The 14,384-nt window shown below is 39.0% G+C and overlaps 1 protein-coding gene across 1 annotated transcript in view; it reads right to left on the reverse strand.

Moving 5' to 3' along the window:
• Positions 1-269: 269 nt before the first annotated feature.
• COL5A2 (collagen type V alpha 2 chain) overlaps positions 270-14,384 on the reverse strand; it is a 96,993-nt gene continuing 82,878 nt past the window's right edge. The window contains exons 38-54 of the mRNA XM_058028291.1: positions 13,590-13,643; positions 12,737-12,844; positions 12,574-12,627; positions 12,319-12,372; positions 11,089-11,250; positions 10,883-10,990; positions 9,878-9,985; positions 9,677-9,730; positions 9,243-9,350; positions 9,090-9,143; positions 7,711-7,818; positions 6,805-6,858; positions 6,025-6,132; positions 5,092-5,383; positions 4,742-4,929; positions 2,713-2,937; positions 270-1,897 (exon numbers count right to left, since the gene is read on the reverse strand). Of these exons, the coding sequence (XP_057884274.1) occupies positions 1,751-1,897; positions 2,713-2,937; positions 4,742-4,929; positions 5,092-5,383; positions 6,025-6,132; positions 6,805-6,858; positions 7,711-7,818; positions 9,090-9,143; positions 9,243-9,350; positions 9,677-9,730; positions 9,878-9,985; positions 10,883-10,990; positions 11,089-11,250; positions 12,319-12,372; positions 12,574-12,627; positions 12,737-12,844; positions 13,590-13,643 (1,986 nt within the window). The 3' untranslated portion in view covers positions 270-1,750. The remainder of the gene's footprint in view (positions 1,898-2,712; positions 2,938-4,741; positions 4,930-5,091; positions 5,384-6,024; positions 6,133-6,804; positions 6,859-7,710; positions 7,819-9,089; positions 9,144-9,242; positions 9,351-9,676; positions 9,731-9,877; positions 9,986-10,882; positions 10,991-11,088; positions 11,251-12,318; positions 12,373-12,573; positions 12,628-12,736; positions 12,845-13,589; positions 13,644-14,384) is intronic.

Below are 14,384 nucleotides of genomic sequence, written 5' to 3' on the forward strand. Positions count from 1 at the left end.
CTGGAGTCTCAAACAATATTATCTATGTGTATTTTCTAGGCCTGCTGATTTCCTTCATACAACTGACACCTATCTGTAAAAGCTGACACAGAAGGTACTTCACAAATACTCCTTTACTCCTGTCTTCAAAATATTTCAAATGCCTTGCAAATGATTTATGCAAACAGCAACCAAACAACAATAAGTACTTCTATTTTTAATTTCCTGGGGACGAACTGATATGGAATGAACACACTGGAAGGAGTTTTACAAAAAGGAAACCACTTACATAGCGAGAAGCATGTATTTAATTAAATGCTTTGCAAAGATACATGAATAAAGCTATGTGCATGACTTTCTTTAGGGAGAGCCCCAGCTGTTTATTTTTTTTTAAGGAACAAACAAAAAAACGTGGAGAGCACAGATGCAGTAAAGAAACAAAAAAATCTAAGTAAGTTTGTACCCACATACTTTACAAAATAAAGCATGTTGGAGGTACAAAACATTCTATATACTGAATGACCAACAATTAAATGCACTGTAACATTGTTCTCTCAAACACTGCAAGCCTAACAGCTAAGCTCTGAACATGACATTGACAGCAGGCATCTTTATTTCATCAGCCTTCTACAGAGTCATTTAGCACCATCACTTTGTTGGTTTTTTTTTTTGCCCTGCCTATCTCCTATCTTGAAATAACAACAGAAGCATAGCACCTTTTAATACCTAAAAGAAAACCAGGAATATTAATTGCATCCCAACTTCCAGAGATGAGGTAGCTCATGCTAAGAAATGATGGAACTTTCCTGCCTTGACAACTCAAGGCCAGCAAGTCGAATTACTGGTGATGCATGTCTGGATGTCAGCTAAAACCAAGGAATTTCTAAACTTTCTTTATTAGCAATTGGTCTGGTATACATGTGAATGGTCTGCAACACACAGAAACTGGCACCATATATAAGACATCTGAATAATTTGATACGTAATGGCTTCTTAGATGGGCAAATATTGGAAAATCAACAAGTATTGGGTTTAAGACATATTTTGAAGATTAAGGATAATTTAATGGAATTACACAGATACGTTTGTGAGAAGTGAAATCTAGCCTTAAAGTTAAGATATAGGACACCCCTACTATGGGACACCCCTATTTACCCCAGTAATATTTTTACTTCATAAATTAACCATGGCTATGGATCACTCTTCTGAGCAGACTTACATAGAAAAGTGCAAGAAAAACAATGCCAAATTGAGATGGTCTTGTCTGAAGAGACTTTCTTTTACAAAAGACACAGCTTTCTGTGAATGGCAACCACAGGAGCACAAACTGGGGTACAGGGAGCAGGTATGATTGAAATACAGCCAACAGTTCACAAAAGTGCTCTACTTTTCTGTTATTCAGTACACACCAAAGCAAAAGAAATAACCATTAGAGCTTTTACATAGTTCCACATTAAATCTATTTTGAATACCTGGAAATGTCAAAATAATTTGAAACAAAATTGAGGAAAAGGATTCATATTACTTTTTGAAGGTTGTCATCAATCCTCTTAAAATTGTACTAAACAGTTGGTTTCAATCATTGAAAACAGAAGGTTTTTAAGTAAAATAAATATTCAAAAGGAGGCTGGGCATTTAGAAAGAGCTGTATATACAATGCTGATCCAATATCAGCCATTACTTCAAGAGTCTCAGGATTAACTTCAATCAGTCTAAGTTCATGTTTAACTGCTGCTGTTGCTGGGTAGTGTGTTATATTCCCCCCTTGCTCTTACACAAAGCAAACTGGCCCAATTTCAATTCCAAATTCCTGGTCGGTGCTGCCAATGTCCACCGGTGCGATATCGATGATGGGTAAGCGCGCCACGTTCTGCGTTCTGTACTCAAAAACTGTCTTGCCCACGTTCCCGTTGCGTTTCTGGAGGGAAAAAATTTAAAATTAGGCCAGGGCTCTGTTAAAACCAGCCTGAAGTGCAGCTGGTGAGTCAGTTGTCTGATTGTTCACGAGGGTGTCACTGCATCTTTGCTGAGTAACACTGAGCAATGCTGTCTGCACTGCACCTGGGTTATTTTGAAATGTCTCTAATGAGCAGATCTATCAGACTGACACATCAGGGCTGATTTTTCTCTTATACTATGAAATTCTTCTCTACTGTTCATAATGTGTGCCTTCACCCATAATTGTGGGCTTACTTTAAAGCACAGAGAGTACTTAACTTTTTTCAGGTGCAGGACTAGATTTAGGAATATTTGCCAGTATGTTGGTCTTGGCTGAAACTGCCAAGTTTCTAAAAATCTACTGCTTTCTGTTTTCTGTGCTCACCACAACATTTTAGGGAGTTTTCCTTTCCAGCTCAGTGAGTTTCCTCCACAATACTGCTGCAATAATCTTGCCCATCTGGCAGACAAAAGTTTGTCGTTATCTCACCAGTTTGTATGATTCCACTCAGCTCAGAGCTAAACAAGTACTGGGAAACGCAAAATACCAAGATATGTATCTCAGTATGCTCACTAAGAAGGAATTTATAAATAGCCACTAAATAGTGCAGACTTTTATTATGTGAAGCTAGAATTATAACAACATCCCTTTTGATTTGGTTTGATCAGTTATGTCTACAATTCATTACAAAGTCCTGCAGAATTTTAATTACTTCCTTGTGTGGGTGTTTTCTCTAATTCAAGAGAGAAGTGAAAATGTACAAAAGTCCTTTTGGGCAAAGCCCCCAAACTTACAGAGCAGCTGTCGTGCAGAACAGTGTATCTGAAGCGGCTGTTTCCCTCTGCCTTGATCTCCAGGTCATTGGCCCCTTTCAGAATCACTGCTTTCTTCAGGTTCTTTGTCTGGTCATCCAGGTACCCAACACTGTTTTTGCAAAGGTAGGTGATGTTCTGGGAGGCTTCCTTGGACAGGAGGCGCAGGAATGTCATCTGAGTGACAGCTGTATCCCCGTACACAAACTTTGGAGATAAAGAAATAGGTCATTTGACAGGACACTGAAATTAAGTGTTGGTGAATTTAGAGATATCTGCCATTATTGTCATCTTTCAGACATGACCAGTATGAGCCCTATTACATAAAATCTAAGTGGTTTCTTTTGTAATTTGCCACCAGTTGAGGACAAAGAAATTTAGAAATTCTGTAACAGGGAGAAGTTTGGAGAATTTTGATCATAATTCTCTGCAACTGCACAAGTCAGAGGAAGTTGGGCCTCCACAGATAATGCCAAGCTTTGGAATGAATTCTGCCTCATTTCTGAAAGGGATTCTTACATATGGAATAATGCATTAGAGTAACCTTGAAGCAGGTAAGAAACATCAAGCACAGAAACCTCTTTTACAATGCACCTGATATATTGCCAAATTATTAACTTTTTTTCTATAGGGTTGCTATTGTATCTAGAAGCAGAACAAACAAAGTTTGACTATACTGGCCTTATAAACCAACAAAATTTGCATATGGGCCTTATAAACTAATTAATTGGCACAGGAGTTTGACAAATGTTTCACAAAGTGTCAGTGTTTCTATAAAAAAAAAGTAATTTTTCGACCAGTAAGACAAATTCTAAAATTCCTGAGGTTTTTTTAATCCTATTAATGCAGGTTCCATTTTAATCATGTTTTATGAATCATTGCAAGATAAAAAACAACAATCAAGAATTAGTAAAAGTTTATAAATTTCACTGAAACCAATGAAGAGAAGATTTTATTCATTGGGACACATTTATTATTTAGAATCCATAAGGAGTGCACTTGACTATTACATTGCTCATACTATTAGTTACCAAATCTGACAGTGTTTCAAAATACTGAAATATTCTTTTTTTAGTATCCCTGAAGATAATTTGTTCCTCCACAGAGCAACTGCCTTACAAACCCCTCTGTGTAGCTCTGCAGGCTGCTCAACATCAACTGGGATGTGTTAGGTCATGACAAGACTTCCTGAATTTAGTAATAAATAATTCATCTCAAAAAAACAATCAATATCACATCTGTTCTCAGCTGTTAAAGTTCTGAACTGTTCTTAGTAATCAAAAAAAAAAAAAAAAGCATTATTTTTCATGCACCAAATACTGAATTTCAAAGTAATAATGCTCTATGAAACAACATTTGAGTATATTCTCTGTGCTTTTGATAAACTAGAAATAAAAATGGAAAAAGTTAGTTAATAAATTATATACTTCACATAGGACAAACTTCTGTTATTTGTCAGGGTCATTAAGCCTAATCTTAGAAATTATCATAGAGGAAAAACCCAGCAGAAACATGAGTGAAATTTTATCTGCCTAGAGACTGATGGATTCATCATGGATCAACCTGATCATATGATAACAATCATACTTTCATTTCAAGCAAATTTATAAAGTAATTTTCATATTTTTATCAGTATAGAGTTTTCTGAAAAGAAGATTAGAATTCAATTAAAACAGCAGGGATCTGGATTATGTATTAGGGTAGAAGTACAGTCATTTAAGACAAGACAAGATTTAGTAAAAGACTGATAGAGAAGCTGATGTTTTTGTCCAGCTGATGTTTTTGTCTGCTTTAGCCAATCCTGCATTAGATGCACTTGCATTGCGTTTTTTCCCAGTTATTTCCTATCTTTATTATATGATACTAACAATGAATTGACTATAAGCCAGTCAATCAACAGGTATAATGTTGTGACTGTGGCAGAACCTGCTCAGAGCAGCAGCAGAAGTTCCAAGCCACAAGGCAACGAGCCTCACAGAAGCCAATTTTAAGAGTGACTGTATTTATTTACCTGTGATCCCCTGTTCATATCAAGGCCATACCAAACAGGCTTTAAGTCAGAGGACCTGCTGGCCCACCACGTTTTGCGGGGCACACTGGATGGGTTGGCAGAAATGCAGGTCTCCCCAGTTTCCATGTTGCAGTACACTTTTATAGCATCTTCAACACATCCTTGGTTAGGATCAATCCAATATTCACCTGCAAAGAACATTAAACGTGATTGTGTTACATCACAAAGCTTTTTGAAACAGCTGGGAAGACACGAGCAGAATGATGTTGCAGCAGTGCAAAGCAGTGCCCAAGGCCATGCTGGGCACAAGGCAGGCTCAGAGGGCCCAGAGCAGAGGTGTGACCACGCACCGCTCCTCTTGGAGGGGTGGCACAGCTTCAGGTCATCACAGGTGCGCGCTGGGTGCTTCCTGGAGCCATCGGGGCTGCGCATGGTCTCGATCTGGCTGCTCAGAGACTTCAGCGTGGCGTGGACTCCTGGGTCTGTTTTATTGTGGTCATCAGGGGCTGCTTCATCTTCAGTGAACTCCGGGAGTGGATCCGCCATGGCATCGTCATAGTGTCCCATGATGTCACCGATGGCAGCGGTGAGGTGGCCCGGGGGCCCTGGAGGGCCAGGAGGACCAGGCTCACCTGGTGGGCCCTAAGGTTCAAAACAAGAAAGCAACAGAGGCCCAGTAGAGTAATTACTATGCCAAATGATAGCAAAGCCTGCCACCAAAAAAAACTCCACAAAACTTCAGGGCTAGTTACCCTAAATCAGCTCATGGTTTGGTGTCTGTAAACCTCAGCCCAGCATGAAGGTCACTGGGCTCAGTGTTACAGTTTGGGCTGTTCATTTGGAGTGAAGGATCTCCCTAACACATGGCACAGGGGAGGAGGGTGCTGGCAGTCAGGCAGGTGGCTGTGCTCACTCTCTGGGACTGCCAGCTTTGAGCCACTGCTGGCCTGTGCTTGGGCCTGAGTTTAGGACCCAAGTGGCCAAACAGCCGTGTTGGACCACAGATCCAGCAGGATCCAGTAAGCCACCCACAGAACTACATCCAACTCAGCCTAAAAAAGAGCACAGGTGGATGAGGCTGGGATCATCCCAGCTTCAGAAGATGAAAATGAGTAAGAAATGAAACCTTCCAATACAGTTGGCCTGGATGTTTCTTGGAGAAACTACCACATTTTATCGTTTGTCTTGAGCTCATAGATATTCAAGAAAATAATGTGATGGACTATAAAAAAGAATCTGATTATTTGAAGATAACTTTTTCCCCTATATTGCCATCAATTTACCTCAGGTCCAGCCTCTCCCACAGTCCCTCTAACACCAGGAGGCCCAGTTGGCCCAAGTGGACCAGGACTTCCATCTTTTCCAGAAGGACCAACTGGACCTGGAGGACCCTAGAAAATATAGGAAATAGATGGAATGTATTTCAGCATTTAGTAACAAAGTTTTACAAAGCAGCCCATTACATGCAATATCTTGTCAGGAACCAATCTGATTACTTGTGCCTATTACCAAACTTTTAAAAATCACCTTTTTTCTTCTCCTGTAAAAGTAAGAAGGCAGTTTAAAAGCTGCTCTTCTCAAGTGAATCACCTCAGATAATACAACTTGGTTCAGCTATATATCTTTCTCCTTAACCATTCAAGTGGGATAAGTTTCAGATTCCAGATGCTGTGCAGACAGGAGTAGCTTCTGTACGCCCTCAGACACAGGCTCAGAGGTAGATGTAGATGCCTCCCTAGGATGTTCCCAAGGGACAGTATTTCTCCTTTATTTTTGAGTAAATGACATGCATGGGGGATGAGTGGCAGAGCTGCAGCAAAAGTGTCTGTAAAAAGAGACTGCAGCCTTCTAGTCATTCTGAGCCAACATTTTTAGCTACAAAAAACTACACTCATGACAAAGCTTTACTATATTAAACAAGGTGATATCTCAGCAAAAGATTTTAGACCATATGATATCCAAGTCAATAAAAGTCATTGAAATCCAAGTGAAGCAGAAATAGACATCTGAACAAGAAAAAAAAACAAGACCCAAGCAAGAAAAGCCTTAAAAGTTGTACTCACCCGAGGACCAAATGGGCCTGGAATGCCAGGACTGCCCTGTTCACCAACTGGACCCTAAACAGAAGAAATTATTGTATCATTGTGCCATTTACAGCATGTTACTTTAGTTTTAAGGCATTAGTGTGCGATACACACAATTTGGTATGAATAGGATTAAAAGGTACATAAACAATGTGTGGTACCTTTGCCTTAATCCCTTAGTAACTTAATTAATCAAGTAATCAGATTGGCTGTAAAGCTGTTTCTCTAGAAAAGCCCTGGTTTCAAGGTATTTATAATCAGAGTGGCTCACAAGAAAGTAAATGACAGCTCTATTGCCAAGTGAAAAAATAATTTTGGTGTCAGGTTTTTTGTTGCTGCTGTTCCTGTGCATTGAAACTTCCAACATTTTCACATCACCAGTGAATAAATGTATAAATATTAAAATAAAAAAAAAATTAAAAGCAAGTTTTCCATGGTATTTCCATTCAATTGACAATGAAATCTTAAAGTTCTTGAAAATATTAGAAAGAAATGCTCTCACAGTCCTTTTGGGATTTTGCACTGGGTTCCTTGACTCTAATGAATTCAAACACTGCCAAAAATCATTTCACACTCTAAATTGCTTATCTCAAACTACCAGCTTTTGTTACCATCTTGTGCTGACAGGTCATTAACTGTAAGGGATTGGCCTTGCAAAGGGAACAAGAATAGAACACACATCTTGCAGCAACAGGTTTAACTCATCATGCAACGGCATTTTAAAATTGCATTAAAATATTAGCAAGTACAGACACCAGGCCACTCAAACACCTTGTGGGGAAAACATTACTACTTTGCTTTATTTTCCACTTTAAATAACTATGTTCCTGATACACCACTTTAGTACCAAGCAAATAAGATTATAGTAAAAGAAGAACAACTTACAGGAGGGCCAGGAAGGCCTTGAAGTCCAGTGAAACCCCTGTGTCCTTTCTGGCCCCTATCACCTCGATCTCCATTGTCACCTTTGTCACCACGAGGTCCTTGGGGACCCTGTAAATATCAATGATGAAATGTAAAATTTTGGGAAAAAAGAACTGGGAAAAAACTCCAACCTCAAAACCCCCTCATTTTCTTTTAGACACTGCACTTAACCTCCTTCCCTTTTAAAGATGGAGAAGGTGATAGCATTGAGGCAGCTCCAGGAATCTTAACTTTTTACCAAAGAATAAGTAAATAATTACAGAAAACTGTGCTGCACTTAAATACAGTTGTAGCAAATTTACTCTACTTAGCTACATAATACAGTAAAAACCCATGGAACTCTACTAATGATAATAAATAAATTAGAAAACCAATTTTTAAAATATCAGTGTATTTCTTCACCTCACTGCATAAGGCAGATGATTTTTGTTAATGAGATTGAAATATTAAAGATCTCTTACAGATTCATTATGATAAAGCATATTTTCAATATGAAATCATCCAGGCTGCATCTTTACTTCTCACAGCTTCTTTCACCTTCATTATGATTGAAGTACAAGTGAAGTTACATTCCCTAACTACAGAAAACACCCAGGCAGCACAAATACCTTGTTCCTATTACTGTCACAATTTCCTTGTTAGCTTTGATAATTGCAAACTTCTCACACTAATTCAAGAATCATTGGAAAATGTGGCTGCTGTTTTCAATTCTATATTTCTCAGCCCAAATTACATGCTAAATTTCTCAATGCCAGATTCCAAATAGTTTGTCTATGGCATCATTATCACTAACTACTCAATAAACTTTACTGTCTCTCAAATGACATCTGCTTAGGGACAGGACAACATTGTTTTGAATTTCCCAAGTTTGCAATTAATTTTCTGTTCCAGGCTTGGATTGTAAAAGACTTATGTAACATAAAAAAGAGGAGTTTTGTTTATTTTCCTTTTCAGACTGAAGCTGGAAGTTCATGAGTTGAATTAAGGCTTTTTAATGGGAACAGGTGATTTTGTTGTATTTCTGCCATTTTTATCTAAAAACATCCTTTTTTGTTAAGTAATCATTTCCTTACCCCTTATTTAGACCAGACTCCAGCCATTTGCTAACTCAGGTCCTATCATTATCCAGACACTAACATGCTCCAAATAAAGAGGCTTCCAAAGCACTACTGGAGTATCCAAATACAAATATCCAAATCTGTGCAGCTTTGCAGCTCAGAACTACCTGCACCCACAACACAAGGTGAAGCCCTGCTTGGCATTCTCATTTGGGCTGAATTCCTCACACACTTTCCTCAGTGCTATCTCAGACAAAACCTCAGTGACCATGGGCAACTTACAGGCAAACCTCTCTTTCCTGCACGGCCTGGGGGACCCATGGGACCTCGAGAACCCTACAAAGATTGCATACAGAAAGAATGTGAGGCAATGCATGAAAACCATACACAACAGTTTTTGATAAACAAAATATTTTTTTAAAAAGCATCACTTACAGTTTCACCTCTTTGACCTGCATCTCCTGGAGGGCCAACAGGACCCGGAGTTCCTGGACCTCCTGGAGAACCTGGTAAGCCTGCAGGGCCAGGTTCACCACGATCACCCTGCAAAACAGAATTTCAGCTGTTTATCTAAAGAGGACTGGCCTGGACCAATGCAATAAAACTGTAGCACTGCCAGTCTACTTTTGAGCAATTGCAACCTACAAAGATATTCCTGCTGCAAGAACTCAAGTCTGAGTTTGTGGAAGCAGATGTTCTTAGCCTCTTAGCCAGGCATCCTCAGCTTTGAGAGGTACTATATTCAAAGCTGGGATACACTTTCAGAACAAGCTCTCCATCAGGTTAACTGAATGAAAAGAAAATCTACAATAAGTCAAGAATAAAATGAGGGTTTGCAGAAGAAAATTAAGAAGAGAATATATTCTTACACGTTCTCCAACAGCTCCATCTCGTCCAGGAGTACCATCATTACCAGCAGGTCCCTGGAGTTATGGAATAAAATAGAGCTATTGATTAACTCTGTAATCCTGCATTTCTAGAAGAATTAGAAAGTTGTTCTCCACTTCTAACTTCAAGTCAAGGAGAATGACTATGTCTTTTCTTGCATGCTACAATGCTGTAATACTTACTTCTGGACCAGCTTCACCTACAGGCCCAGTGGCACCTGACTGGCCAATAGGTCCTGGGGGACCTTTGTCACCAGGTGGCCCTGTGGGACCTTGCTTTCCTGGAGTACCCTAAAAAACATTACAAATATCATATTAAAATTTTAATCACAAAATAAAGAAAGCACTAAAAACCTGCTGCCTGCCAAACTACTACTGCCAGACTGAAGTACTATCTACATTTGTGCATGGAAAAAAACCTTTATATTTAAAGAAAGGGTTCTTACATAATTTGAATACATATTTAATATACTATGTATTTTTAAGAAGTTACTGATAAATCAGTAAGTCTGATATCATTTTCTGCAATAGGTATGGTGTTTTAGATTTCAGAAAAAAATAATGAAGTTTGAAATAAATAACATGTTTTTCTGTCTCAACACCAACAAATCTTGTTAGCCTTGAAAAATTTCTGGCCGACTTTAGCTATAAAGTGACTTCATGGATCCAGTGGTAATGACAGATCCTCCATATCAATCTTTTTACTAATGGATTTAATACTATTTAATGGCTTGATCTACTGGATCATTAGGCTATCAAGCAAATATCTATAAATCCTACATGAATGCAAAGAGAGCTCAAGTGGCAATTTGGAAGACTGTAGTTCACAATTTATGAAACTGTGCTTGCAGAGTATTTACTCATATTCTAGTGACATTTGGGTACCTAAATGAGAGTGTGGGGTTGTTGTTTTCAAGGACCAAGTTTTAAGTCAAATAGGAACATTTTACACAAGAGCCTTAATGTTATTATTCACCTACTCTTAATTCAGGTTCAGACTTTCCATTATGGCAGAAACTAAAAGGAAGTAAACCTTCCATCCCATGCATCTGAATGAGATTAAGTTCTTTATTATTCTCTCTCTATTCCCTCCTGCAACTGGAGTTTTCCAGCTTTCTCCTCATGCTAAGGGGCAAATCTCACACAGAAGATCCCAGGCTGATGGCACACAGCCTGGTGCTCACTTACTGCAGGCCCTGGCAGCCCAGGCATGCCTCTCTCCCCTCGCTGTCCTGGCATTCCAACAATTCCTCTTTGACCAGTAGTTCCTGCTGGGCCAGGGGGGCCATCTGGGCCCTGAAATCCAGAGGAGGAAGCAATGTCACTGTCATGTCAGCAGCAATGAGCAATGAGAGAGAGCCTGGAGCTGGTGGAGGGACAGCCAAGGGACGTACCGGCTGCCCGTCATCCCCTGGGTCACCCTTGTCCCCAGGGCCACCAGGAGGCCCAGTTGGCCCTCGATCTCCCACACGGCCATGAGAACCAGGATCACCACGAAGACCTGGGGGACCTTCTTTTCCTGGCTCACCAATAGGCCCAGCAGGCCCTGGGGCTCCCTAAAAAAATGAAAACACATCATTATATTTGGCCCTTTTCTGACCAGGACAATAAAATTCTAAGGACTTTGTTTCAATTAGCTATAAATGCAAGCTCTGAGGCTAACAAATGAGAATGAGCTAAAAGCTATTATCATCTCTTTTATGATCAAATGAATGAAATGAAATAAATATCAAATTATGTCCAAGTTCCATCCATGTCCCCCCTCAATCTTCAATTCCAAACTCACTTCTTTAAAAGACACTTCTCTATGTTTCTCTCTTTTTTGCTTTTTTCTTTCACCTCAAGTATATAACCACTGCTAGAATACTCACCCTTGCCCATTCTTTCTACCATAATCAAGCTAAAGTTTGGATATAAACTTTTCATTTCCATGGCACAAATTAGTGTTTCAACAGACCTTTGTTCATTTCTCAAATACTTTTAAAAGACTTCATGTGCATATTAAGTTTTCCATAAACTTCACATTTGATAACCTTACAATGACTGCAAGTTGGTTTTTTTCATCATAACATTACAAGGCATATGAAGCATGACACACTTCTCTGTGTGGTCAACCCTCAATTTGGTCCACAGCTAGTATTTATTTGTAGTGTTTCTGCAAATGTTTGAACAGAAGAGATTTTGTGTTTGTGGGTTTGAGTTTATTTTAATGGAACTTAGGAGTAACTCCACCAAATGAAAGAATCCAGTAGAGGCTCTTTCTTTTCCAAAAACTGTCGTAATTTCAGTCACCACTAAAAGGACAAAAAGTAAAATACAGAGGAAAATATAAGTTGGGATTTTTTATTCCTCTAAGCAATTAAGTCATTGGAGCAATTTGAGCAGCAATTTGAAAGCCTACTTAACCCAATGGAAAGCCTTGGACCAATATCAGGCATTGGACCAAGGTGAAGACTAATGAGCTTTATTTAATGATGCAAAAAATCAGTCAGTGCTGACAAACTATTCTCTTCAATACCATCAGGCCATAAACACTGGCTCACCTTTCTTGCTTTATTTAACCTTCAGATTCTTGGTGACCATTTTATAAAACATACCTACTAGGAAAATTATAATTAACTTACAGTAGGTCCTGGAGGCCCAACTCTTCCAGCAGATCCTGGGAATCCAGTAGCACCCTAAAAAAAAGCTCCTTTTTAATGGCATCTTTATCAAAAGAAACACAGCACTAGTTACCTCAAATGTTCTTGGCTGAATTATTGAGCAAATTATATTTACATACTTAAAAAACAAGCTGAGATAAGGAATAATACACACATTACATAAATTTCAGTATTAGATTATCTGCAGTCAAGTCTCAGCACATAATGTCTACTTACAGGTGGACCCTGAGTTCCTCTACCACCTTTCAGACCAGGAACACCTGGAGGGCCCTAAAAGGAAAGGAGAAAGAGAGGGATGATAGTGAACACCCAGAATTTTTTTTAAATTAACAAGATCAGCCCATGTCACTGGTTCTGAGAGGATTTTATTTGTACTTACTGGGGGACCGTGAGACCCAGCAAGACCCTGTGGTCCTGGAGATCCAGCATCTCCTTTCTGTCCAGGTTCTCCAGGTTCACCTTTGACACCAGGCTGACCATCAGGGCCCTATAAGAAAAATTATTTAGAAGAAACATCAGGGCAGGCAACACCAAATCTTTCCTAACAAAATAATTCTGTAGAGAATTTTTAAAGGGTAAAAATAAAAATACCAGGGCTAAAAATCAGTCCAGAAAACACTGTATTTGTTTAACAATTCAGCATGGTCATTAGAAAGCCACATATTACATTTTCTAAACATTCTGTGAAGCCAGTATTTCCATTTTAAATATTTTACCTCTCTAGCTCACATTTTTCTTCTCTTTAGATTTTCTATTTTCCTCAGCAGCTACAAAACATTGTCTTTTTTTCCCGTCAAGGGAAGCAGGTGCAAGACTGTGAAAGGGATCCTGAAACAGGATACTTAGACTGTAGGAAACCTTAGGGTATTCCAGTCCATCTGGTCCATCACCTCATTCCAGCCTTCACTACTCATGGCAAAAATCTTTGCTACCTTCAGTAGAAACATTTAAACTTCCCTTATTTTAATCTCAAAGGAACAACATAACATGCTAATGAAAATATGAAATCTGGTGAGCAATTACATAATCCTAACAAGAAAACCACTTTTTAGCTGTCTAGGGTGCTTGTTGGCCCTTTCCTTCACTTGATATACTGATGGGAGAAAGAACAGCTCTTTTTGCAGCAAAAATAAGACTCCTGATCCAGAACACCACAATATTATTCATAATGAAGGAAATTAAGTCTGTCAAAGCATGAGGAAAGGAAACTCATTAGTGTTCAAAACACATACCGGGGGGCCAGCAAAACCAACAGCACCAGTTGGGCCATTCTCTCCTCGGGAACCCTGGGCAGAAAAATTGAAATAGCTGTATTTAAAAACCATCTTTCTACAGATAGTATCAGTTAGAGTTCAATATATCAGAAAGGATGCTAACTATTTACTACCATAAGTGTCATTATACTTTTGTTCTATTAATCAGAATCAAATGATCTTTTAATCAGAAAATAATGTTACCTATGATGTTAAAAGTTGCCATGCATTCAAGACTGTATTGAGCTTTCAGAATTCAGAGATGGAAGGCACAGGTGAGTATTAAAACAGCATTGGTAGAAATTCTGGTCACAACCCACCCCTTTCAGGGATGACCAAAGAGCACACACTGCATTCAACCTACCACTCCAATCACACTGGGGAAAAAACACAGTAGTTCAAAGATGTACTCTTCTATAAGGTCACAACAGGCTTTGACTGAGGTTTCCATTCAACATTTGCTTGGAAAAGAAGTAGCTGAAGGCTGCCAATTCCAGCACTCCCTAAAAGGGTGGAAGCTGCTCCAAGTTGTACTGGAAATAAGAGTGTTCTGATTTATGACAGGGACATAATCAATTTCAAGCAGTGTGAAGGATCTAGAAGGGCTGAGCTGGCCTCTAATTCCCTAATTGAAGTCAACCCTTAAAATACTTCAAATCACTAATAGATGGAAGATGACAAGAGTTACATAACTGGATGAACTAAGGATTACCTCTGCACTTTGCCCATTAAATATTTGTTTATGTGCAGTGGTATCTGCTAGGGGCATGCTTT

The sequence above is a fragment of the Melospiza georgiana genome, chromosome 7 (genome assembly GCF_028018845.1).
Source record: "Melospiza georgiana isolate bMelGeo1 chromosome 7, bMelGeo1.pri, whole genome shotgun sequence".
Classification (NCBI taxonomy): domain Eukaryota; kingdom Metazoa; phylum Chordata; class Aves; order Passeriformes; family Passerellidae; genus Melospiza; species Melospiza georgiana.